Below are 27,451 nucleotides of genomic sequence, written 5' to 3' on the forward strand. Positions count from 1 at the left end.
ACAAAGCATTAAAAAATTGCAAAAACTACAAAAAGACCTCCACAAAACACAAGTACCTGAAGCAGCCCTTATGGGTGACTTCAGTCCCCCATGATGGCCTGGCTAATGCCTCTACTGAGCCACTTAATAACACTGTGTGGTTTACTCTTAATTGCCCCATGTGTTTTTAAGTTCCTTCAACAGTGCATAGTGGAAATGTCACACATAAAGGTCAATCAACTTTTGCTGCACAAGTACTCGCTGCAAGGTTGGAGGCATCGGAGGGAGGGGTGAGCACGTCAGACACTGATGATGTGCCAAAGTCCCCAGCTGCTGCCCCCTCCCAACCTGAAAAATGTGCCTTAGGCTAGCCAATCCTCGTGCTGCTGTAAATCTAAGCTCTGCCTCCCCCTACCTTCTTTAAAAACTCACTGTCTGCCCTGCTGAGCGTGACTTCCCTGGCCTGTGACTAGCCAAACCAGGGAACATCGCCCGGGAATTACGCTCAAATAAACTGCCTGGCCCTTTGTTGCCTCTTGTCGCCTGCTTATTTTGGTTAGAATTTATCTTACATTTGGTGCCAAAACCCAGGAAGGAGCATGAGCGTGGGGCTCCGACTGGCCACCGGTGGCCCTGCCCCCTCCTTCCCCGACCCAGGATCTCAGCCTGCTCTCCTCTGCATGGACTATTTTCCCATGAGTCCCTCAGTTTCCTCCAGTCTGTTTCCCTTCCTAACTCCGTTTCACCTGGTCCATCCAAAATCATAGCTATGTCCAGGTTTGGGCATCCAGCCCATCTGCTGTGGGCATCTGGGATACCCACCCCTGGCCCTGTGGTGTGGGAGATGTCCCTCACCCAGGCTCCCAGGATGTCTCCCCTGACTTGGTGAGCTTGGGACGCTGGGTGCTCCTCTCAGCGGGATTAGTTGGGGAGGTGACGCAGACATGGGGAACCAGCCCTCAAAAGTGGAGGCTCAGAGCCCATTGCAGTGTCTCGTTTCTAATTTGGCTACTCTATATTTGTCCCAGGAAGTTCGCGACTGGAAGCTAGTCTTTCATTGCTCTGAGGCCAGGCCTCAGTATCCCTTGGACAATCAATCTTGCTGGTCCCCTGAGAGAACTTTTGATTTTAGCCTCCTCGCTGACTTAATTATTGCCACTGGAGTGGAGAGTGGAGTGAAATCCCATATGTGCAGGCTTTTTGGACTTTGCGCTCCCACCCAGACCTTTATGTTAAGTGTTCAAAGACCCAGGTTCTCCTGGCCCGATCTCCAGTTAAGGATTGTCAGCCTCTTACTCTGCCCAGTCCTTCCTCCTTTTCAGATCCACCCAAGGACCTTGGTCTCCTGCCTCCCTCAGCTCACTACCCCCACCCCTCTCCACCACCATCTTTAAGATCTTTGTCCTCCTATGTCACTGCCATCTTAAAGTCCTACATTCTCAACCATGCTGTCTTCCTGCTCCTCTCCTTTTCCAGAGGCTGCACCACCCCCTCCCCTCTCCTTCTACCTTCACTGCCCTCTTCCCCCACCAGAACACGCTCTCCCGCTCTCCGGTTCCAGAAGCCACGGACAAGAAGCTAAAAAGAAACAAAGCAATTAAATATCAGTAACTCAAATCTTTATATCAGTTTGTCTGTCTGTGTATATGTTTTTATATGAAAAGTGTTGCTAACTGTAGTCATTATGTCTCAATTTGTATGTTTGTGTGTCTAAGTGTGTAAATGAAAAATATTTTCTACCTCTGGATGGTATTAATAAAACTTGATTTAAAGATAAGTGCTTGTGAAAATTGGGCATTCTAAAATTTCCAGAAATTCTAATAGAAAATATTAAGCATTAATGCTAATTTAAGTTGAACTGAAACAGATATGTCCTTATGGTTTCAACTGCCTAGGTTTACCTAAAGTCATTTAAGTTGATGTTATCTGGTAGATGTTTCAAGAATAAAATGGTTAGAGGCTTGACTTTGTCTAATATTCAGTAAAGGTTTTGTAAATAATCTAGCATAGTTGTTAGGAATGAGAGAACTAAATAAGTGTGGCAAGTGAACTTCTTAATAATTGTGTGTTACAATGTGTATAGCTACTTACAGCCTGAGAATCTTTGTGGTAACCTAAAACCTTAAAGTTTTGCTGGTAAGAAGACACACTTTGTGCATAGTGAGAGATTGTGCTGTAAAGCTCATCATTACAGAAATTATAAAATGTTCATGAATTTGTGAATCTAAAGAATGCTAGTGTAACAGTTTACAATACCTTGCTTCTCAGTGTTAACTAAAAGCTAAGGTACCTAAATGGTTTTAAATTCTAATTAAAACTACTTAAAGTAATAAGGAAAACATTTCTCCTCGCATGCTAAAGAATGTGTCTTTTGATAAAAGAAGGTAATTATTCTAAAGTACAGCTATTTATTTAAAGGGGGAGAACACTGAATGTAAAGAAAAAGTTGTAGAAAGCTTGTAGAAAAATTGATATAGTCACTCTATGTGAAATTAAAACAAGTGAGTCTTGATATCAAGTACACAGCAAAATTAAAATTTTGTTTTCAGTTAAAAAGACAAAGTTTTCTTAACTATTAATCTGCTCTTAATATTGAAAGATTGCAAAGGGTTCTCTAATTGTTTTATCAAAGCAGTTTCTCATGCTTAAAATCTGAGTTGTCAGAGTATTTAAGAAAATGAAATCTTAATATTAAAAGGACTAAAAGCTAAACTTTGCTAACAACTGTGTAACCTTCTTTATTTGCCTTTGAGGTATTTTGTTGTCATTCTGGTTAAATGTATAAGTATTGCTTCATAGCAACCTATAATCCTATTTAAGCAAGTGCCAAAGAAACTTTCTTCTGACAACTTCCCAAAATCAAATTCAAAAAAGTACTTTTACCTTAAGTTAACTCTGGTATTTTCCAGAGGGCCCCTGGAATATGTCAGAGGAATTTTTTCTCACTGGAGAAAGTATTTGGCTAATTTGGCTTATTTATCTGCTATATAATTACCTGCTTAATTACCTGGAAAGCACTGTCAAAGGGAATGATGCTAAACTTTGTTACTGAATGTTTTGTGTTACAGAAATATCCAAATTTCCTTATGTCAACTGTCTTACAGTAAGCTCTCATCAGATCTTTAACCATTGTCATTTGTAAGTCTTTTGTGATTTATAGTCACTGTTTTATTACTCTTAAACTAGTAAAGAACTAGATTTCAGCAGAACAGGTATTGGTTACATAAGATTAAGTAAACTAAGGAAGATGATTTTGTGGCTTTTTGTTTCAAATGTTGCTGATAAGGTGTTTTAAGCTTGTTCTCTTAAGCTGAAAACAGTTTAGTAAATGACTATAATTGTAAGCAGAATTGAAACATTTATCTTTCTCTCTACCTGATCTCTCCAGAATTTAAAAACTTTCAGTGACTATTTTTATATTTCATGGCAGTATGTTTATTTGCATAAGTTCAATAAGAACCTGCTTTCCTTGTAAGAGGACCAATTAAAAACACAGGTTATACTACCAAGGCTTTGACTGGAATGTCATACCTGAGAGACACGTGCATAAACTCAGATATGAACAGCTTTAAAGAACTAAGGTGGACTTTACAAAGCCAACAAAGCCCCTTAGAAGAACTGGCCTGGTATCTTGCTTACAAGGTTCCCAGCAGCCTTACCAGGTGAGTAAGGAAGGTCACTTCCTGGCAGGTGCAGGAACCTCAAGATGTCTTGGAGACCTTGAGAAGACAGAAATTCACCCAAATCTACAGGATCTGCAGGCAAAACCTGATGGCAAGTCTGGCTTGGCTTTCTGGCCTCAAGAGGCCTTTAAAAGTTCAATCTGAAATTCCTTACAAAAAGTTCCAGCAAAGGACACTTAAAAGAGCCTATGTAGTCAATTGCCCTTGTTGCTGCATTTATGCAAATAATAAAGCCAAGTGTTACCTATTTTTTTAACCTGGTTACTTCTAATAAAAATGAGGGTGATTTTAGAGAAAAGTATTGTTTCAAGAATGCAGTCTTATCTATACTAAATCCTAATACTAGTCATTGAGATGTAAACTTGATCCAGAATTCTAGTTTCCCCACGATACCCGGCTATGATTCTCAATTAGACTCTTCATATTTCTAGTTCTCATATTCAGCCATGCATTCTTAATCTCGTCAAGTTTGTCCTTCCAGAATAGAAGTGCCAACCTTCTGAGGCCCTCTCAACTGACCACTGATAGAAATCTAACTGCACCCTTTACTGCGCCCCTTCTCAGCATGAAGCAGCCAGAGCAGTCATCGCCCCTTTTCCCTGGCAGTAACTAGAGTCTCTATCTGTAGAGGGGAAAATGAGACAGGGACCATAGGCTTAGACAGAATAAGGTGAGAGCCTCTGGAGAAAGCAAGGCAGGATATTTGCAGTCACAGCAATGTAACTACATGCTACGAAACCCCCTCCCATATGACGCTCCTTGTCAGCCAGAAGTAGACAGATCGAGTTGTGGCCCATTATGACCAAAAGGCTGGAATGTAAGGCTGGAGGCACTGGAGGGAGGAAAGCGAGGACAGTGCAAGCAGAACAAAGACAGCACCAAATAGCTCTGTGCCATATGAGGAAGGAACAGACAGCTCTTCCTGGATTCCAGTCCAGTGATGTGCCAACAAACCCCGGATACAGACCCCCTCCATCTGGAAGGAGGAGACCTCTGGCTGTCCATCACCCGACCCTGAGCCAATGAAAATTCTCCACATACCCCTAGTGAGGCCCACTCCCCCTCCCTTCCCTGTGTTTAGAAAAACTCCCCACCTGCCCTGCTGAGGGCGACTTCTCCAGCCTGTGTTTCAGACTGGTGAACCTTGCCCGGGATTGCGCTCAAAGAAACTGCCTGGCCCTTTGTTGCCTCTCATCGCCTGCTTATTTCGGTTAGAATTTATCTTACAAGGTGTCAATGAGGGCACGTGTGTGGCGAGCTTCAATTTGCTGACTCCCAACTCTTCCTGTCAGATTTGCTTCCCTTACTGGGTCCTGTTCCTGGATGAGTCAGGTTGGGGTTGATTTTAACACTGGATGCTCGCAGGGACCACAGGGCATAGGCAGTGTAAGTCTGGGGAAAGGAAATCCTGGGGCAAAATACCCCTAAAAACTAAAATCAGTCAAAGGGAGAAATAAAGTTTAAAACCTGTTTATTGATCACAAACTGCAGTCCCAGACGTCTTTCTTCTCTGCTCAAGCAGCAACCACACGGGTCCTCCCCCTCACCTCTCTGGTACAGATAAGCCCTGTTGCCCAGGTAATTACCCATTGATATGGAGATGAACTTCTCCACCCCTGAGGAAGGATGCAAAAGCACTAAAGCCATACTTCTTTCCACCTCTTAATGCCAATTGATATGCAGATATACTGAAGCCAGGCGAGATATTCTGGAAATGCTACAATTTTACCCACAGGTGGGTTTTATAGAATCTGCAGGGGCCTGATGCCCTGGGTCCTCTGCAGCCTGGGAACTCCTGTACTGGGGCTGCTGTGGGCCAATTAGATCATGAACCCAAGTGTGTCAGACCGGGGAATGGTTCTCTCCTCAGTGTTTTTTTTTTTTTTTTTTAGAGAGGGCATCTCTCATATTTTTTGATCAAATGGTTGTTAACAACAATAAAATTCTGTACAGGGGACTCAATGCACAATTATTAATCAACCCCAAGCCTAATTCTCAACAGTCTCCAATCTTCTGAAGCATAATGAACAAGTTCTTACATGGTGAACAAATTTCTTACATAGTGAATAAGTTCTTACATGGTGAACAGTGCAAGGGCAGTCATTACAGAAACTTTTGGTTTTGATCACGCATTATGAACTATAACCAATCATGTCAAATACGAATATTCATTTGATTTTTATACTTGATTTATATGTGCATCGCACATTTCTCCCTTATTATTATTATGTTTAATAAAATGCTGAAGTGGTAGCTAGATGCAAGATAAAGGTAGAAAACATAGTTTGGTGCTGTAAGAGGGCAAATGTAGATGATCAGGTGTGTGCCTATAGACTAAGTATTAATCCAAGCTATACAAGGGCAACAAAACATCTGCGGATGCAGATTTCTCTCAAAACAGGGGGGGTGACGTTCTAAGCCTCACCTCTGTTGATCCCCAATTTCTCACCTGATGGCTCCCCTGCGACTGTGCCTGTCTTAGGTTGTTCCTCCCTTGAGGAATCTTACCTGTCTCTGGCTAACCAGTCATCTTCCGGGGCCATACAGGGAAATGTAAAGTTGGTAAGTGTCTCCTCAGTGTTTTTAGGGCACTCAGTTCCCATCTGGTTCCGGTGAGACTTTGCATCAGCCCAGGATTGTAACCTTTTCTTTTCATTTGCTTGGCAACTTAATTTGTGGTGGTACTGAAAGGGTAATTTTAGAAGGTGCCCGGAAGGGGAAAGAGTGATGTGGACTGTTACTCACAGAAAGGAACGTGGGGCCCTAGATGCGAGTTGCAGCACGGCTGTGCAGCAGATGCTCCCAGAACGTCCATCCCAGCAACTGGGTAGAGGCCGTGCAGCTTCAGCATCCAAGGAGGCTTCACTTGAAGCTGAGGCAAAAGGCAGCCCCTGTGGTTTGGGGACTCGACTCAGGAACTGCAGGCATGGGCCGAAATGGGGGTTCTGGGACGTGCAGTCCCGGGAGGTGGAGCTGCGCCACGGATCTCTGTACCTAAGACCTTTGCCCACGCCTCTGGGGATTCTTGGTGTTGAAGACCTGGGGCTGCACCGCGCTAAGTCCTCTCGGTACTGATGAGTTCGTACTGCACCGCTTCAAGGATTCTGGTGCTGGACAGCTGAAGGTCGGAGGTTTCTGGGTAGAGAGGTCCTGGAGCCCACTGCGCTGAGGATTCTGGGTACTGAAGCATGAAGCAGGGCCGATGCTTCCAGGTACGGAAGTTCTGGTGCAACACTGCGCCGAGGATTCTGGGTACTGAAGTCCTGGACTCGACCCGCTGAGGATTCTGGGTACTGGAAACCTGGGACCGCAACGAGGATTCTGGGTACTGGAATCCCGGCCTGCGCGCAGGATTCCTCGTAGTGTGCTCGGGTGGACGGCCACGCCGAGGCGTAGAGCCTCCGTCTGCGTCCGGCCGAGGACGCGGAGCCACCGTCCCCGCCCGCCGTCCGTCCCCGGGTGAGTAGGGGCCCTGCAGCCCCCTGTCCAGCTCTCTCTTCCGAGCGGGGAGGACGCCGGCCGTGCGGATGCGGCGGGGGAGGGTTGCTGAGGCCGGAAGCGCCTGCAGGCCGCAGGTGCAGGGGGTCCGTGTCCCAGGGGGAGATGGGGCGAGTCTCCAGGGGAGCCTTTGGGAAAAGCTGGGAGCTGCGGCCCGGGGAGTCCCGGCGTCGTCTGGCGGCTGCGTCTGGAGGGCCTCTACCCGCGCTCTCGGCGGAGCCTCCGCCTGGGCGGGAGGGTTCCTGACGCCCGAGGAGAGGGAGTTCTCGAACAGGTCGGACGAGTGGAGGTGAGGGCGTTGTCCAGAACGGTGAGCAGCGGCAGAGAGCAGGCGAGGGCCGGGGGCGAAAAGGGGTGCTCACTGAGCTCCGCGTGGGCAGGTGCCTCGGCAACTTGCAGGGCCGGGTCTCCTGGATGCAGGGTTCGCGTGATCTGCACAGCCTGGGAACCACGCCCTAGCACTCCAGGATATCGGGGAGGTGCAGAGCACTGCACGGGGTGAGACCGTGTTCTGAGACCTTCCCGAAGGCCAAGAAAGGAGATGTGGGGGCAGCTTCTAAGGAGCACGGTCGTACAGCGGGAGGTCTGTCCCGGTGTCCCAGGTGATGGGAACTTGTGAGCCCAACTCAGACCTCGGTGCCCTTCCCTACTTACCCGAAGTAGGACAGAGGGTGAAGGCTTGTGCTTCAGTCTGCAGGTTAGAATGAACAGCGAAGTAACAAAGACGCTCACCGCTGGAAGAGCGCAGAGACAAAGCAAAATAAGTTGATTGCACCAGTGAGAAATGTTTAAGTCAAAAAGTACCACTCGAAGAAAGGGGAGTTGTGGGCAGCCTCAGAGAAGGTTCACTCGTAGTCTTAGGATTGTGTCTTTTCAGGCTTTCAAGAATGGGGAAAAGCTGGGGCGTTGCTGGGCATAGGCATGACTTGTGGTGTCTTTAGGGGAGCGTTGTTTATTTTCCTTCGTTCCTGCCCCCACTGCAACAGAGAATTGAAAGGCAGAGACACAGTAGTGAAGCAGAGTAAAGGTTTTCTTTAAGGTTACTTAGGGATAAAGTGCAGGTGACCTCAGGGAGGCGAGGCACCCTGAAGGGCTTAAGTTGTAATTAGAGAAAGTGCACACTCAGGAAGCGGTGTGGGCAACCTCAGAGAAGAGGCACTGGAAGGTTAAGTTTCATTTAAGGCTAACCACTTAGAAAGTGTGGGTGACCCCAGAGCGGTGCGTACTGAAGGGTTGGGGGTTTCCCGTTTTATGGATTTTTCACAAATGTGACAGGGCTAGGGAGTGTACACTTGTTAAGTGGTCCCGAAATGTTCATCTGTGATGAGACATTAAGTCTCTTCTCTGTCCTCCAGGTAATTCTAGAAAATTAACTTTACACAGGAAATTTACTGCTCTGATTTCTTCCTAAGGTTAGCACCGTGTGTTTGCCAGCATTTCAATTTATGACTGCCTGCCATGCCCCCTAGGTGGGCTGAAACATTGTTTGCTAAAGACTGTTAAGAATCTTACTTCTTAATTTCTCGGGTTTTAAAATGCAATCTTGACTTTAAGATGGAATCCTTCCTGTTTCTTCAATGCTGTTTAGAACTGGGCTTGTTGCAAAAATAATCATGCTTATCTCTTGCCTACGTTGCAGATTACTTGTTTAGGAGCTGTATGAGGGAAAAACAGCATATATGTAAAGTTAAAGAATAAGCTGGGCCTTTTAGCAGGCAAAAGTAAATCTTGCAATGGCATGATCTTACTGACAAAATGAAGACATAGGCTATGGTGAGATGATTTTATCTGGGGAAGATTCAAACATTGCAGGCCAAGTTAGTCCTGGTCTTTTGACCCTTACTGATTAACTCATTAACTCCGCGTCTTTCTGGCTCTCTAGTTTAAAGTGGCTAAGTCTTTTGAGTCCCTCCTAGTGGACTTTCCACCCCACTCATATCTATTCTTCTGCCTAACAGTCTCATGATGTGTGGCCTCATGACCTGAAATATAGTGAGAGATGTTATATCACCATCCATAGTCTGTCCTGTAGATGTTCTGTAAGATTAATTTCTTGATCCAGTTCTCCACGATAGTGCTTCCCCTCAAACAGTTGGGACATATTTTGGAGGGGAGGGGAGTTGGTTTGGAGTCAGAGAGACATTAAAGTATAAGGTGAGGGACGACTTTATTATTTTTTAAATAAATTTTTAAGGTGTTATTGATATATATTCTTATGAAGGTTTCACATGAAAAACAATGTGGTTACTATGTTCTCCCATATTATCGAGTACCCCATCCCGTACCCCCATTGCAGTCACTCTCTGTCAATGTACTAAGATGCCAGAGTCACTACTTGTCTTCTCTGTGCTACACTGTCTTCCCCAGGACCCCCACACACCATGTGAACTGATCATAATACCCCTCAATCCCCTTCTCAAGGAAGCAGTTTATTAAGGCAAGAGTATAAGGGAATGACAGAGAGAATGACAAAGGAAGTTCACTGAACCTCTGCTCTGCAAGGGGCGCATCCCCTGCTCACTGCTTAAGCCAATGTCACCTTGTGTCCAGTGTGCACTCGGATCTGCACAGCGTGGGAACTGAGTCCCTACCACCCCAGGCTTTGTGGGAGCCGCAGAGCACAGGATGGAATGAGGTTATGTTCTGCGAACTTCCTGGAGACAAATAAGTGGGGCTTTCAGGCAGGCTACTAGAGAGCATGACCGTGAGCTGCAGCGCCATCTGGGGCACCCAGGTGACAGTGATTTGCGAGCCCAGATCTGAGCTCTCATCAGCCCCTCCTTACTTATCTGTAATAGGGCAGAGGGCGTTAAGGTTTGAGCTTCAATGCAGAGGATCAGAATGACAAAGCAAAGTGACACAGACACACTGGAAAAGCATAGAGACAGAGCATTGTAGTAGTGACAGTTGATTTAAGGCAAAAGTGTGCACACTTGGAGAAAGGGGAGTGTGGGCTACCTAAGAGACAGGTGCGGTGAAAGATTGGGAAAGGGCTACACACTTTGAAAGTGTGGGTGACCACAAAGGTGCGCCCCTAAGTGTTTAGGGTCTGGAGTTTCATATGCGGTGAAGGATTTTCAGGAATATAACAAAAGGCTTGGAGTGTGGACTTGTCCACTGGTTCCAGAATGTTCATCTTTGATGAGACATTAAGTTTTTTCTTTTAACTTAGTACAAGACATTTACCTGTCTGATTCCCTCCCAGGACAGTAGTCCTGCCTGGGAGCATATCAGTCAAGACCATCTGCTCTGCCTCTAAAGCGAGCTGAGTTATTCTCTGTTTGATTAAAATGCAGTCTTAGCTTTAGGATGGAATTTCTCCTGAATAAGCTGGGGCTTTTAGCAGGCTAAAGTAAATCTTAGAAAGGTTTGAGCCCATTGACACAGTGAAAAGATATCCTGTGCTGAGACACTTCCTTTATCTGGGGAGTATTCAAACATTCCATGGGAAGTTGCTCCTGACCTTCTGGGCTTTAATTGACTAACTCATTAATTCTGTCTTTTCTGGCTTTCTAGTTTTAACAGGTAAACTCTTTGAGCCCCTGCCATTGGGCTTTTCTGGCCTTATTCTCTTTTCTTCCTGCTCATACCTGTTTTCCTGCCTAACAAAGGGGCAGATGTCGCTTGGTTGATTTAATTTGGGTGAGGGCCAGCAGTTGAGGTTGGGGCAGGGTCTCCTTGGGACAGTCTTCCTCCAGCAGGGAAGAGGTGGCTGTCCATGTGTCCTGGGAGAGGTTTTGGAAACATAGCTGGGGTTCAACTTGGGGCAGGCATCCAAGGGAGGTTGGGTGGCTTTGGGAAAGGAGGCGACCCCTTCCATCCCCTGCATCACTCTGACTCCCTTGGTTATTGGCGTGGGAGGAGTAGTGAGGCCAGGCAGGTTTTCCAACACCAGTGGGCCTGTGCAATGATCATCAAATAAATGGTTTAAACTTTTGTGGCAAAAATTGTAAATATAACTGAGAATTAGAGATACTAATTCCCCATGAACATATCAGCTAGATCTAACATATCACTGTACAACTATTGAAAATAACGAAAGTCATTTGAGTAAATTTGAAAATGTTACAGGCTTTAAGTGGCTCATGATTGGGCACCATTCTCTCTTGTGAGTGGAGAGAGACTCCTTTGGGCTGCAGAAAAGTAGAGGTTATTAAGGATGGAGAGGGAGCAGAGGAAAGGAAATTACTGGCAAAGAATCAACTGTTTTATGCAAGGTTGCCCTAAAGGAGAACAGAAGGAGTCTCAGTAAATTTCCCAGTGCTGAGCAGGAAATTTCATGTTGTCTGGTTAAAGGTTCTATTCCAGGGAGGCTGAAACTACTGTGAAATTGGGTAGTAAGATTTTGTTTGCCAACGTAGGGCCGTTAGAAGAGTAACAGCTTTGGGCCTGTGGTTTTCTTTTAAGCACAAATATTCTGGGTTGTTCCACATTCCCCCCCCCATGCATGTATGCTGGGCATCGCCATAGCCATGTCTACTGGTGTGAAGTATGCACTTTACAGTGAGACTTCAGACCTCGGCTTTGTTACTAATTTAAACTCTCTGTGCCTCAGTTTCCTCATCTGAAATAGTTGGGTGGTAAGTAACCACATCATAGTGTTGTGAGGGATTCGTGAGGATACCTGGTATGATGCCGGAAACCATCTCTGGTATATAGTAAGTGCCCAATAAGTATTTAGTAGTAGTAATATTAATACTTTCTGTTCCAAATGAATTAAGAGGAGAAGCTTTCTGATCACTGTCAGCATCATGTCAGGACAGGCTGTGTTCAGATACCTACATTCTGGGTCTCTTCCCAGAACAAGAGGTGGCCATGGACCCCAGGTTTGGGAATTTCCCAGGACACACTCTTAGCCTCCCACTCTGCTTCCTCCAGTCCTGTGCCCACAGGAGAGGGGACTGTGCTGGGCGTAGGGAGGACAGCCGCCTGGGTTGGATACTCCTTGCCTGTTACCTTCTCTGCTGCAAACCATGAGGGCTTTCCCCAGCCGTGACTGACGGCCTGTGAGCTGCACTGTGCCCTGTGATCTCAGAGCCTTAGCTGGTTCTCAGGCCACCAAGCCTCTCAGGAAGAAATGTTTCCCCAGATCCCAGCCGATTCCTCAGGACACGTCCATCACTGCTCCTCTCAGTGCTGGGTAGAGCTTACTGCATGCATGGTGTAGAACTGGCCTTGTGAAAACGGTTCCCTGAGCAAAGGTTCTGGGCTTTACACCTCTTGCCACAGTTTATCTCTCAACCGACCTGCAGGTTAGGGCTGGAATCGCCGCTCTGCACAGGAAGAAATCATCAGTGTTACTGAGGTATAATTTGAACACAATAAAATCCACCCATTTTAAGTTGTAGTTTAGAGAGTTTTGATAATTAGGCATTGAAATTCAAGGTGGCAGAGTGATAGGTGACACAAAGAACTCCTCCCATAATTACATATAGTATGAAAATATAGTTAATACAACTTACCCTACAACAGCAACCGGAAAGAAGGCTACACCAGACTGCATACACCAGAACAGAGTAGACCTTACAAAGCAGGGCAATGTACCAAACCCTTGATCCCATGGGACCCAAGCCCTTCTCCCACCCCAGCTCACCAGTGGGAGGAAGGGAAATAGAGAAGGGAGAGGGTGGACGTCTAGAACTGCTGAACACTGAGCCCTGGAGATCTGCCTTGAAGCACAAACATACATTGTGTGGCTCTCTTGGAGTTGGTGGAGTTGGGGAGCTGGAACAGGCAGAGTGCTTGAGAGACTGAGATTCCAACCATTTGTGGAGGACAGGATCCACATCAGGCCACTCTGGGACAAAGGAAAGGTGGGTGGTCTCTGAGGCTTCCTAGTACTGAGAGGGCTGTTGAAGGGGTGGAATTTGCATGGAGCTTGCTGCACAGGAGAAGGGATAGGTGGACAAAGTTGTCTGGGTGCGGTCTGCCCAGCAGGTTGGGAACTTTGAAGAGCTTCAGGTGCTCCATTCCCCTTGCTGGCTACACAGATCTGAGGCCCCCCACTGTGACATGCAGTCTGCTGCACCTTCCTCCTAGCCTGCCAGCACTGGCTCCTCAACCAGCAGTCACTGTGCTAGTGTCAGGCCAGCCAGAGGGAGGCCCCACCTATAACAGTTACAGACACGGAGCACAGAGGCTTACACCTCTGTACTCGGCCCACTGGCTCTGACACCAGAGACAGGCACTGCAGTTGGGAATCAGGAAAGAGATCTTTCCTCCCCCCAGGCACCAGCTCCACTCCCCTATGACCCCCAACCTCACTCTAGGGGCTGAGCAGCTCCAGAGACTGGAGCTTCTGTGCACTAGTGGGCACTACACTGAAATATGAAATGTCAAAGGAACATGGTTCAGACCAAAATCTCACAAACCCCAGAAAAAGGGCCAAATGAAACTGAACTCACCAATCTTCCTGAAAGAGAGTTCAGAATAAAAATCATAAACATGCTCCTGGAGGTATAGAAAAATACTAAAGAACTCTGGAACAAATTTAAGACAGATTCAATCATTAAGAAATTCCATATCTGAAATGAAACATACAATGGAGCGATTTTAAAGCAGATTAGATGTAGGAGAACTGACAGTAAATAGAATAGAAATTAGAGAAGAGGAATATAAAGAAGCTGAGGCACAGAAAGATAAAAGGGTCTCTAACAGTGAAAGAACATTGATAAAACCGTGTGACCAATCCAAATGGAACAATATTTGCATTATAGGGGTACAAGAAGAAGAAGAAGAGAGAAAAAGGGATAGAAAGTGTCATTGAGGAGGTAATTGCTGAAAACTTCCCCAGTCTGGGGAAGGAGATAGTCTCTCAGGCCATGGAGATGCACAGATCCCCCAACACAAGGGAAGCAATGAAGAAAACATCGAGACATATAATAATTAAAATGGCAAAGAGCAAGGATAAACACAGACTTTTAAAACCAGCTAGAGAGAAAAAATATCACATACAAAGGAAAACCTGTCAGGCTATCTTCACATTTCTCAACAGAAACCTTAGAGGCCATAAGGGAGTGGCATGACATATTTAATGCAATGAAGCAGAAGGGCCTCAAACCAAGAAGAGTCTACCTGTCAAGGTTATCAATTAAATTTGAAGGAGGGATTAAACAATTTTCACATAAGCAAAAGCTGGGAAAATTTACCTGCCACAAACCACCTCTACAGTGCATTTTGGAGGGACTGCTATAGATACAGTCTTCCTAAGGCTAAATAGCTGTCACCAGGGAAAATAAAACCACAACAAAGTAAAACAATTAATCACTAAGCCAATGCAAAATCAAATCAACTACCACCAAAGTCAAACAAGGGACAAAGTATACAGAATATGATATGTAATATATAGAGAAGGGAGGAGGAAGAAAAAGGAGGGGGAAAAAGAACCTTTAGGTTGTGTTTGTTATAGTATACTAAGTGAGTTAAATTAGACTGTTAGTAAAGGAATTACCCTTGAACCTTTGGTGACCACGAATCTAAAGCCTGAAATGGCAATAAGTACATACCTATTGATAATCACCCTAAATGTAAATGGTCTGAATGCACCAATCAAAAGACATAGAATCACTGAATGGATAAAAAAACAAGACCCATCTATATGCTGCCTACAAGAGACTCAATTCAAACCAAAAGACATATGCAGACTGAAACTAAAAGGGATGGAAAAACATATTTCATGAAATTAATAGGTAGAAAGAAGCAGAAGTTGCAGTACTTCTATTAGACAAAATAGACTTCAAAATAAAGAAAATAATGAGACAAACAAGGACATTACATAATGATGAAAGGGTCATTCCAACAAGAGGATATGACTATTATAAATATCTATGCACCCAATACAGGATCACCTTTATATGTGAAACAAATACCAACAAAATTAGGTGGGAAATAGAATGCAGTGCATTCATTTTACAAGATTTCACACCACTCACTCCAAAGGAGAGAGCAAACAGACAGAAAATAAGTAAAGAGACAGAGGCACTGAACAATGTATTAGAATAGATGGACCTAATGGACATGTACAGAACACTCCATCCAAAATCAACAGAATACACATTCTCAAGTGCACATGGAACATTCTCAAGAATGGATCATACACTAGGCCACCAAAAGAGCCTCAATAAATTAAAAAAGATTGAAATTGTACCATTCAGCTGTTACGGAAAATTATGAAAAAAAGCCTGGACTGGATCACCAACGAGAAAAACCAAGCAGCACTCGGAGGTCTTGGAGTGTTGAGGCTTTATTTCACACTGGCAGGCTCAGAGGGGAGTAATCTTCCAAAAAGTCTGAGCCACAAACAAAGGAAAAGGGGGCAATTTATACCTTTCTGCTTCTTTATTTGTAACTCCTACATGCATAGCAAGTGAGCAGGCAAGGGGGAGGGAGTTTAGGGAGCAAACCTTGGGACCCGGAGCTTGGATGGGGAAACCAAGGGAGTGTTTTTTTGTTTGGGTTGAGGAGGGGGGTGAGGCAGAGGGGAGCCACCTTGTAAATTACTGTCCTTGTAGTGTTGTTTATGTTGAGGAGGGAGGGGTGCAAGACAGAGTGTAGCTACCCACTAGGTTGCTGTCCTTGTAAATTTTACCTATCACAGCTTCTTAGATCACAAAGGTATGAAACTCAAAATAAATAACACAAAGAAAATGAAAAAGCCTCCACAAACACATGGAGGCTTAATAACATGCTCCTGAATGATCAATGGATCAATGATCAAATAAAAACAGATCAAGAAATGTATGGAGACAAATGACAACAATAATTCAACAACACAAAAATCTGTGGGTCACAGCAAAGGCCATGCTGAGAAGTAAATATATATTGCAATACAGACCTACCTCAGGAAAGAAGAAAAATCCCAAATGAACAGTCTGAACTCACAATTAATGGAAGTAGAAAGAACAAATGAGGCCTGAAGTCAGTAGAATGAGGGACATAATAAAGATTAAAGCAGAAATAAAACAGAAAAGAATGGAAAGAAACAATGAAAGCAGGAGCTGGTTCTTTGAGAAAATAAACAAAATAGATAAACCCCTAGCCAGACTTATCAAGAAAAAAAGAGAGTCTACACACATAAACAGAATCAGAAATGAGAGGAAAATCACTATGGACACCAAGGAAATACAAAAAAATTATTAGAGAATACTATGAAAAGTTATATGCTAACAAACTGGATAACCTAGAAGAAATGGACAACTTTCTAGAAAAATACAACCTTCCAAGGCTGACCCAGGAAGAAACAGAAAATCTGAATAGACCAATTGCCAGCAAGGAAATTGAATTGGTAATCAAAAAACTACCTAAGAACAAAACTCCTGGACCAGATGGTTTCACTGCTGAATTTTATAAACATTTAGTGAAGACCTAATGTCCATTCTCCTTAAAGTTTTCCAAAACATAGAAGCAAAGGGAATACTCCCAAACTCATGCTACAAGGACAACATCACTCTAATACCAAATCAAGGCAAAGACACCACAAAAAAAGAACATTACAGACCAATATCCCTGATGAACATAGATGCAGAAATACTCAACAAAATATCAGGAAACTGAATTCAAAAATACATCAAAAAGGTCATCCATCATGAACAAGTGGGATTCATCCCACGGATGCAAGGATGGTACAGCATTCAAAATCTGTCAACATCATCTACCACATCAACAAAAAGGACAAAAACGTCATGATACTCTATAGTTGCTGGAAAAGCATTGGACAAAATTCAACATTCATTCATGATAAAAACTCTCAACAAAATGGGTATAGAGGGCAAGTACCTCAATATAATAAAGGCCACATAAGACAAACACAGCCAACATTATACTTAACAGCAAGAACCTAAAACCTTTTCCTTTATGATCAGGAACAAGACAAGGATGCACACTCTCTCCACTTTTATTCAACATAGTTCTGGAGGTCCTAGCCACGGCGATCAGACAACACAAAGAAATACAAGGCATCCAGACTGGCAAGGAAGAAGTCAAACTGCCTCTGTTTGCAGATGACATGATATTGTACATAAAAAATCCTAAAGAATCCACTCCAAAACTACTAGATCTAATGTCTGAATTCAAAGTTCCAGGATACAAAATTAATACACAGAAAATGTGTTGCATTCTATACACTAATGATGAACTAGCAGAAAAAGAAATGAGTAAAATAATTCCATCCACAATTGCATCAAGAAGAATAAAACACCTAGGAATGAATCTAACAAAGGAAGTGAAAGACTTATACCCTGAAAAATACAAGACACTCATGAGAGAAATCAAAGAAGATAGCAACAAATGGAAACACATCCCATGCTCATGGATAGGAAGAACTAATATTGTCAAAATGGAGATCCTGCCTAAAGCAATCTACAGATTCAATGCAATTCCTATCAAAATACCAACAGCATCCTTCAACAAACTAGAGCAAATAATTCTAAAGTTCATATGGAACCACAAAAAACCCTGAGTAGCCAAAGCAATCCTGAGAAGGAAATATAAAGTGGAGGAATTACGCTCCCTGACTACAAGCTCTACTACAAAGCCACAGTAATCAAGACAATTTGGTACTGGCACAAGAACGGATCCATAGACCAGTGAAACAGACTGGAGAGCCCAGATATAAACCCAAGCATATATGGTCAATTAATATACGATAAAGGAGCCATGGATATACAATGGAGAAATGACAGCCTCTTCAACAGCTGGTGTTGGCAAAACTGAACAGCTATATGCAAGAGAATGAAACTCAATTATTGTCTAACCCTATATACAAAAGTAAACTCAAAATGGATCAAAGATCTGAATGTAAGTCATGAAAAAATAAAACTCTTTGAAGAAAACAGGCAAAAATGTCCTGAATATAAACATGAGCAAATTTTTCCTGAATGCATCTCCTCGGGCAATTGAAACAAAAAAATCGAAAAGATGTGACTACATCATACTAAAAAGCTTCTGTACACCAAAGGACATTATCAGCAGAACAAGAAAGCAAACTACAGTATGGGATACTATTTGTAAATGACATATCTAACAAGGAGTTAACATCCAAAATATATGAAGAACTCATATGCCTTAACACACAAAAAGCAAATAACCATATTTAAAAATGGGTGGAGCATATGAATAGACACTTCTCCAAACAAGTTCAAATGACCAACAGGCACATGAAAAGATGCTCCACATCGCTAATTATCAGGGAAATGCAAATTAAAATCACAATGAGATATCACTTTATGCCAGTTAGGATACCTAATATAGAAAAGAATAAGAACAACAAACACTGACTTTCAAATAGGCAATATAGTATTTTTTTTATTAAGGTATGATAGAAAACAAAGTGGTTACTACATTTACCCATATTATCAAGTCTCCACTGATACTCCAATGCAGTCACTGTCCATCAGTGCAGCAAGATGCCACAGATCCACCATGTCCCCTCTCTGTGATACACTGTTCTCCCCACTTTCCCCCACACCGTGTATACTAAACATAATACCCCTCAGTCCCCTTCTCCCTCCCTCCCCCCCCCCACCCTTCCACACCATTCCCATTTGGTAACCACTAGTCCCTTCTTGGAGTCTCTGAGTCTGCTGCCATTTTGCTCCTTCCATTTTCCTTCATTGTTATACTCCACAAATGAGGGAAATCATTTGGCATTTGTCTTTCTCCACCTGGCTTATTTCACTGAGCATAATTGTCCTCCAGCTCCATCCATGTTGTTTCAAATGGTAGGATTCATTTCTTTCTCATGGCTGTATAGTATTCCATTGCATATATGTACCACATTTTCTTTATCCATTCCTCTACAGATGGACCCTTAGGTTGCTTCCATTATCTTGGCTATTGTAAAAAGTGCTGTGATGAACATAGGGGTGCATATGTCTTTTTGAATCTGAGAAGTCGTATTCTTTGGGTATATTCCAAGAAGTCGGATTCTGGGGTCAAATGGTATTTCTATTTTTAGTTTTTTGAGGAACCTCCATATTGCTTTCCACAATGGTTGAACTAGTTTACATTCCCACCAGCAGTGTAGGAGGGTTCCCCTTTCTCAGCATCCTTGCCAACATTTGTTGTTCTTAGTCTTTTCAATGCTGGCCATCCTTACTGGTGTGAGGTGATATCTCATTGTGGTTTTAATTTGCATTTCTCTGATGATTAGTGATGTGGAGCATCTTTTCATGTGCCTGTTGGCCATCTGAATTTCTTCTTCGGAGAACTGTCTCCTCATATCCCCTGCCCATTCTTTAATCTGGTTATTTGCTTTTTGGGTGTTGAGGCATGTAAGTTCTCTATATATTTTGGATGTTAACCCCTTGTTGGATATGTCATTTACAAATATATTCTCCCATACTGTAGGATGCCTTTTTGTTCTTTTGATGGTGTCCTTTGCCATACAGAAACTTTTTAGTTTGACGTAGTCCCATGAGTTCATTTTTGCTTTTGTTTCCCTTACTCAAGGAGATGCATTCAGGAAGAAGTTGCACATGCTTATATTCAGGAGATTTTTGCCTATGTTGTCTTCTAAGAGTTTTATGGTTTCATGACTTACATTCAGGTCTTTGATCCATTTCAAGTTTACTTTTGTGTATGGGGTTAAATAATAATCCAGTTTCATTCTCTTGCATGTAGCTGTCCAGTTTTGCCAGCACCAGATTTTGAAGAGGCTGTCATTTCCCCATTGTATGTCCATGGCTCCCTTATCATATATTAATTGACCATATATGGTTGGGTTTATCTCACGGCTCTATAGTCTGTTCCATTGGTCTATGGATCTGTTCTTGTGCCACTACCAAATTGTCTTGATTACTGTGGCTTTGTAGTAGAGCTTGAAGTTAGGCAGCATAATCCCCCCAGCTTTATTCTTCCTTCTCAGGATTGCTTTGGCTCTTCTAGGTCTTTTGTAGTTCCATAATGAATTTTAGAACAATTTTCTCTAGTTCACTGAAGAATGCTGTTGGTATTTTGATAGGAATTCCACTGAATCTGTAGATTGCTTTATGCAGGATGGCTATTTTGACAATATTAAGTCTTCCTATCCATGAGCACGGGATGTGTTTCTATTTACTGGTATCTTTAATTTCTCTCATGAGTGTCTTGTAGTTTTCAGGGTATAGGTCTTTCACTTCATTGGTTAGGTTCATTCCTAAGTATTTTATTCTTTTTGATCCAGCTGTGAATGGAATTGTTTTCCTGACTTCTCTCTCTGCTAGTTCATTGTTAGTGTATAGGAATGCAATTTTGTATCCTGCAATTTTTCTGAATTCAGATTTTAGATCTAGCAGTTTTGGAGTGGATTCTTTAGGGTTTTTTATGTGCAATATCATGTCATCTGCAAATAGGGAGAGTTTGACTTCTTCTTTGCCAATCTGGATGCCTTTTATTTCTTTGTGTTGTTTGATTCTCATGGCTAGGACCTCCACTACTATGTTGAATACAAGTGGGGAGAGTGGGCATCCTTGTCTTGTTCCTGATCTTAAAGGAAAAGCTTTCAGCTTCTTGCTGTTAAGCATAATGTTGGCTGTGTGTTTGTCATATATGGCCTTTATTATGTTGAGGTACTTGCCCTCTATACCCATTTTGTTGAGATTTTTTATCATGAAAGGATGTTGAATTTTGTCAAATGCTTTTTTGGCATCTTTGGAGATGATCATGAGGTCTTTGTCCTTGTTTTTGTTGACGTGGTGGATGATGTTGATGGATTTTCGAATGTTGTACCATCCTTGCATCCCTGGAATAAATCCTACTTGATCATGATGGATGATCTTTTTGATGTATTTTTAATTCGGTTTGCTTAGATTTTGTTGAGTATTTTTGCATCTATGTTCATCAGGGATATTGGTCTGTAATGTTATTTTTTTCTGGTGTCTTTGCCTGGTTTCAGTATTAGAATGATTCTTGCCTCATAGAATGTGTTTGGAAGTATTCCTTCTGCCTTTGGAAAACTTTAAGGAGTATGGGTATTAGGTCTTCAGTGAATGTTTGATAAAATTTCATGGTCCATGGGTTTTCTTCTTAGGTAGGTTTTTGATTACCAGTTCCATTTCGTTGCTTGTAATTGGTCTGTTTAGATTTTCTGTTTCTTCCTGGGTCAGCTTTGGAAGGTTGTATTTTTCTGGAAAGTTGTCCATTTCTTCTAGATTATGCAGTTTGTTAGCATATAATTTTTCACAGTATTCTCTAATAATTCTTTGTATTACTGTGTATTTTCCTTTTTCATTTCTGATTCTGTTTATGTGAGTAGACTCTTTTTTTTTCCTTGATAAGTCTGGCTGGGGGTTTATCTATTTTGTTTATTTTCTCGAAGAACCAGCTCTTGTTTCATTGTTTCTTTCTATTGTTTTATTCTTTACAATTTTATTTATGTCTGCTCTAGTCTTTATTATGTCCCTCCTATTGACAATGGGCTTCATTTGTTGTTCTTTTTTTAGTCTTGTTAATTGTGAATTTAGACTGCTTGTATGGAATTGTTCTTCTTTTCTCATGTAGGCCTGTATTGCAATATGCTTTCCTCCTAGCATGGTGCTTGCTGCATCCCACAGAGTTTGCAGTGTTGAATTATTGTTGTCATTTGTCTCCGTATATTGCTTGATCTCTGTTTTTATCTGGTCATTGAGCCATTGGTTATTTAGGAGCATGTTGTGAAGCCTCTATGTGTTTGTAGGATTTTTCATTTTCTTTGTGTAATTTATTCTAGTTTCATACCTTTGTGGTCTGAGAAACTGGTTTATACAATTTCAATCTTTTTAAATTTACTGAGGCTCTTTTTGTGACCTAGTGTATGACTTATTCTTGAGAATGTTCCATGTGCACTTGAGAAGAATGTGTATTCTGCTGCTTTTGGGTGTAGAGTTCTGTAGATGTCTGTTAGGTTCATCTGTTCTAAATGTGTTGTTCAGTACATCTGTCTCCTTACTTATTTTCTGTCTGGTTTATCTGTCCTTCAGAGTGAGTGGAGTGTTGAAGTTTCCCAGAATGAATGCATTGCATTTTATTTCCCCTTTTAATTCTGTTAGTATTTGTTTCACATATGTAGGTGCTCCTGTGTTGGGGGCATATATATTTATAATGGTTATATCTTCTTGTTGGATTGACTCTTTTATCATTATGTAACGTTCTTCATTGTCTCTTGTGACTTTCTTTGTTTTGACATCTATTTTGTCTGTTATAAGTACTTCAACTCCGGCTTTTTCCTCCCTATAACTTGCATGAAATATCTTTTTCCATCCCTTCACTTTTAGTCTGTGTATGTCTTTGGGTTTAAAGTGAGTCTCTTATAGGCAGCATATAGATGGGTCTTATTTTTTTATCCATTCAGTGACTCTGTGTCTTTTGATTGGTGCATTCAGACCATTTACATTTAGGGTGATATTTGATAGGTATGTACTTATTGCCATTGCAGGCTTTAGATTCGTGGTTACCAAAGGTTCAAGGGTAACTTCCTTACTATCTTGGAGTCTAACTTCCTTAATATGCTATTACAAAGACAATATTAAGGTTCTTTTTTTTTTACTCTTTTTTCTTCCTCCTCCATTCTTTATATATTACATATCATATTCTGTACTCTTTATCTATCCCTTGATTGACTTTGGGGGTAGTTAGTTTAATTTTGCATTTGCTTAGTAATTAGCTTTTCTACTTTCTTTACTGTGGTTTTATTACCTCTGGTGACAGCTATTAAACCTTAGGAACACTGCATCTATAGCCATCCCTCCAAAATAGACTGTAGAGATGGTTTGTGGGAGGTAAATTCTCTCAGGTTTTGCTTGTCTGGAAATTGTTTAATCCCTCCTTCAAATTTAAATGATAATCTGCCAGATAAACTAATATTGGTTCAAGGCCCTTCTGCTTCATGCATTAAATACATCATGCCACTCCCTTCTGGAATGTAATGTATCTGCTGGAAAGTCTGATGATAGCCTGATGGGCTTTCCTTTGTACGTGATCTTATTTCTCTGTCTGGCTGCTTTTAATAGTCTGTACTTATCCTTGATCTTTGCCATTTTAATTACTATATGTCTTCGTGTTGTCTTCCTTGGGTCCCTTCTGTTGGGAGATCTGTGCATCTCAGTGGCCTGAGAGACTATTTCCTTCCCTGATTGGGGAAGTTTTTGGCAATTACCTCCTCAAAGACACTTTCTATCCCTTTTTCTCTCATCTTCTTCTTCTGGAACCCCTATAATGTGAATATTGTTCCATTTGGATTGGTCACACAGTTCTCTCAATATTCTTTCATTGTTAGAGATCCTTTTTTCTCTCTGTGCTTCAGCTTCTTTGTATGCCTCTTCTCTTGTTTCTATTTCATTTATTGTCTCCTCCACCATATCTAATATGATTTTAATACCTGCCATTGTGCTCTTCAGTGATTGGATCTCCAATCGGAATTCATTCCTGAGTTCTTGAATATCTTTCTGTACCTCCATGAGCATGTTAATTATTTTTATTTCGAACTCCCTTTCAGGAAGATTCATGAGGTCGATGTAATTTGAATCTTTCTCAGAATCCTGAATATTCTTATAATAGCATCTAGAAGGGTGAATCCTCTTCAGAAGATTTGCAATTTCCTAAGCCCAGATCAATGAGAGGCATCACTAACTATGGCAGCTGTACCTTTATGAAATGTGCTTCTCCTATACGAATACTGAAAATCCAAATCACTTTTAAATCCATGGGCTGTATCCGTTGGATGTGTAAGCAGCCTGCAAACTTTCATCTTATTTTACACCTCCATCAGAGCTCTTAGGTGACCAGCTGCATTGTGAAGAAGAAGTAAAATTTGGAAGGAATCTTTTTTTGAGCAGTGGCTCTCAACAGTGGATTTCAAATATTCAGTAAACTGTGTTACAGAGAGGTACAGTTATCCAGGCTTTGAGTTTCCATTTAGGGAGCACAGGCAGCAAATTTTAGTCTAATTTCCAGGACCCTAGGATTTTCAGAATGGTAAATGAGCATGGACTTGAATGTAAAGTCACCAGCTGCATTAGCCCCTAACAAGAGAGCCAGCCCATCCTCTGAAGCTTTGCAAACGGACTGCCTTCTAATCTCCAGCTATCATGGTCCTAAATGACATCTTCCAGTGCAAGGCTACCTTGTCTACACTACAAGCCTGTTGTTTAGTGTACCCCCCTCGTCAGTGATCTCAGCTGGAACTTCTCGGAAAAGATCTTGTGCCGCTTCACTGTCAGCACTGCTCCTTTCCCTGCACTTTTATGTTACAGACATGGTTCCTCTCCTTAAACTGCATCAGGCAACCTCTGCCAGCTTCAGCCCTTCTTCTGCAGCTTCCTCACATCTCTCAGCTCCATAGGATTGAAGAGACTGAGGGTCTTGCTCCAGGTCAGGCTTTCGTCTTAGGGAATGTTGTGGCTGGTTTGGTCTCCTGTCCAGACCAGTGAAACCTTCCCCACATCGTCCATAGGCTGTTTCATCTTATCAAATGGGGGCTCGGTGAAGGAGCACTGTTGCCCTCATGAACCTTTTCTATGTGTTCATACCCAGAGAACTGGGCTCAGTCTTTGGTGAAAAGGGCTTGTTCTCAGCCCATCTTGGCCTCTGACATGCCCTCCTCCCTCAGCTGAATCTTCTCTAGCTTTTCATTTAACAGGAGAGACAGGTGACCTTTCACTGGAACACTTAGAGGCCAGTGTCGGGTAACCCGTTGGCCTTATTTGTACATTGCTGTGTGTGAGGGGACAGGGAGGCCTGAGCAGAGGGAGAGGGACGGGACCGCCAGTGAGCACAGCCCTCGGGACACCACCTGATGGACTCTGCCATCTCGTGGGTGCAGTGGGGGGGCACTCAAAGCACTACAGTGGCAACATCAAAGATCACTGGTCACTCAACAAATAGGAGAATGACGAAAAGTATGAAATAACGTGAGAATTGCCAAATGTGACCCAGAGGCATGAGTGAGCCGGTGCTGTTGGAAAAGTGGTGCCGATGGACTTGCTCAGTGCAGGGCGGCCACGCACCTTCAGTTTCTCAGAGACACAGAATCTGTAAAGCATCATAAAATGAATTCTGTCCCTGCATTGTTGCATTTTAAGAAATGTCTGTGCGCATGTTACTTCTCGGAATTTGGAGGACATTTCTGTAACATTCCTCATGCCCCTTCATGTGAGGCATCAGCCCAGAGGCTGTCAGAGAGGCTCACCAAACGTTAGCAGATAGAGTCCTGCAGCACATGCACAGGATCATATACTCTGGCCATGTGGAGTTCATGCCCAAGAAGGGACAGAGCCTTGATTTCCTGAAGCCAGTTCAATTTGCCACTTTAATGGAGTTGTCTTGCCAGTGTGTTCCAGCCTCGGGCAAGTTCACTATGGATTTAGTGTGACCAACAAAATGACAGTAGAATGTTCAGAGGGCAAAAGGGTTTATTACCAGCATGTTCTTCCGGCGGTAGGTAGTGCATCTCTGCCTCCGCCCAGAGTACTGGGCCAGGCTCTCTATATAGCACAATAATAGCTTACTGCCTACAGGTGTGAAGCAGTAGCCCAGCAACAGGCCAATTACATCATCGAGTGGTTTAAGTTCAGTGAGGATTCTGGCCATAGGAACCCCAACTTCGCCACAGAGTAAATGGAGAAATATTCATATTTACCTTAATTGATGCAGAACAAATAAATGATCAATTTTCCCACCTGTTTGTGTGACACATTCTCAGTACATGAGGAATGGAAGAAACTTCCTCACTATAACAGAGGGCATGGTTGGATGGTAAAGTGCTCTTCTGTAAGATCAGGAACAAGCATTCACGTCCAGCCTTCCCCACCCTCACTCAGCATTATGCTAGAATATCTAGCTGGTCTGTCAAGGCAAACAAGGGAAAAGAGGCATAAGTGTTGAGAAAAAAAAGTTAAACTCTCTGTATTCTCAGAATACATTGTTCTGTACCTGGAAAATATCCTAAGGGATCTATCATAAAACTGCTTGTATTAAAGGAATTTAGAACTTCACAAGATAACAAAGACAGGTTTTAAAGATCACTTGTATTTCTGTAACCTGGCAACAAATAATGAGAAGTGGAAATAAGTGTGACTTAGACTATGGAGAACATAAAATATTTAAACTTCTGAAAGTAAATATATGAAAATAACATTGTGACTTTTGAGTAGACAAAGATGCAACAGATGGGATATAAAACAGTGTTAATTATTGGTATCAAAAGTCTATATAAAGAAATCAAGAACAAATTTTTTTATGCTTTTTGACTTCCTGCACAGAACGTATGGAATTTCAATGCTTTTCCTTTCTGACCAGTTCTACACGATAAGTTTTGTTAAGTTTCTCTAAGGTAATAAGCCTAGTATTTCAAAGGTAATGGCTCCTACTACCTTTCAGCTCATGGATTCTCTCTTCACCAAGTGGTCACTTTGTTTATTCTCTGGCTTCACTCTTAACCCCATGGCTATATTTTTCTATTGGGAGAACGTTCTAATGACATCTTTAAGCCCATCACTTTGTTTGAAAATTAAACAACCATATGGAATGAACCTCCGTGGACCCGTTGCCCATCTGTAATGACACCATGTGTGACCGTATTGTTTAATAACTCTTTAGTGTCACCTTCTGTCCGGCTCGTGTTCGGATCACACCAACTCCCGGTAAAGTGCCCCACAGGTGCTTTGCTGCACCAGCACCCAGATGGCAGCGGCTCCCGCACGTGAGGCTGACTCTGTGTCTTAGGGCTTCTTGTTCACCACAGCTCACCCGCCTCCCATGCTGATGGTACGTTGAGATACTGGGAACGGTTCCAATCCTAATTTCTCAGCTGGGCCCCAGCCTTGGCCCCCGACCTTGGGTATATGAGGGGTGGAGGTAGGACAGGCGCTGTGAGAAGCAGTCCTGGGGTGAAGCCTCTGCCCACTCACCTCTGATCAGAAACCCCCAAGGCCTCCACAGTGTGACCTGCCATCAGCTCTGCAGACACAGGCTACCACACCCCCCAAATGGGGGAGGGGTTCTGGGGGTGAGCTGGTTGGCTGCAGTTCCCCTGGGGTGGGATATTGCTTCTATACCGGGGCTCCCCCACGTTAGCCAGCCCACGTCTCCCCTGTGCGTCCTGCCAATGCCATGTACCGGTGGCCTCTGGTCTGTGCCCTGTGGTTACTTGAGCACATGGAGCCTGAGGCTGGGAGAGGCGCTAGAGCTGTCATGAGGCCCCCTGGAGCTCTGGGCCCTGACCTGAGAGACAGGAGTTCCCCTGGGGGGTTCCCAAGGCCATCTCTCATTCAGCCTGGTAAGAAAACCTCACTCAGCTCCCGTGGCGCTGAAGCCTCATGCCCAGGCCCCAGTGTGGTGCT

General features: G+C 43.0%; 2 protein-coding genes and 1 long non-coding RNA gene across 7 annotated transcripts in view; 1 reads left to right on the forward strand and 2 right to left on the reverse strand.

Annotated features, from left to right (window-relative positions):
- Positions 1-5,119: 5,119 nt before the first annotated feature.
- On the reverse strand, positions 5,120-6,810 carry LOC130680796 (uncharacterized). Its single transcript, XR_008993831.1, has 2 exons — positions 6,408-6,810; positions 5,120-5,278 (listed from the first exon to the last, which is right to left on the reverse strand). It is a non-coding gene; the product is annotated as an uncharacterized LOC130680796 (long non-coding RNA).
- A 134-nt stretch (positions 6,811-6,944) lies between these two features.
- Positions 6,945-27,451, forward strand: part of LOC118918796 (zinc finger protein 337-like) — a 124,973-nt gene continuing 104,466 nt past the window's right edge. For 4 of the 5 annotated variants that reach the window (XR_008993817.1, XR_008993816.1, XM_057492166.1 and 1 more), the window contains exon 1: positions 6,945-7,121. The gene's annotated coding sequence lies outside the window, so the exon portion shown is untranslated. The remainder of the gene's footprint in view (positions 7,122-27,451) is intronic. The other variant, XM_057492167.1, reaches the window with a different exon arrangement.
- The window catches only part of LOC130680784 (zinc finger protein 337-like), a 56,755-nt gene continuing 54,738 nt past the window's right edge, over positions 25,435-27,451 (reverse strand). The window contains exon 6 of the mRNA XM_057492165.1: positions 25,435-25,955. Within this exon, the coding sequence (XP_057348148.1) occupies positions 25,933-25,955 (23 nt within the window). The 3' untranslated portion in view covers positions 25,435-25,932. The remainder of the gene's footprint in view (positions 25,956-27,451) is intronic.

The sequence above is a fragment of the Manis pentadactyla genome, chromosome 14 (genome assembly GCF_030020395.1).
Source record: "Manis pentadactyla isolate mManPen7 chromosome 14, mManPen7.hap1, whole genome shotgun sequence".
NCBI classification, from domain to species: domain Eukaryota; kingdom Metazoa; phylum Chordata; class Mammalia; order Pholidota; family Manidae; genus Manis; species Manis pentadactyla.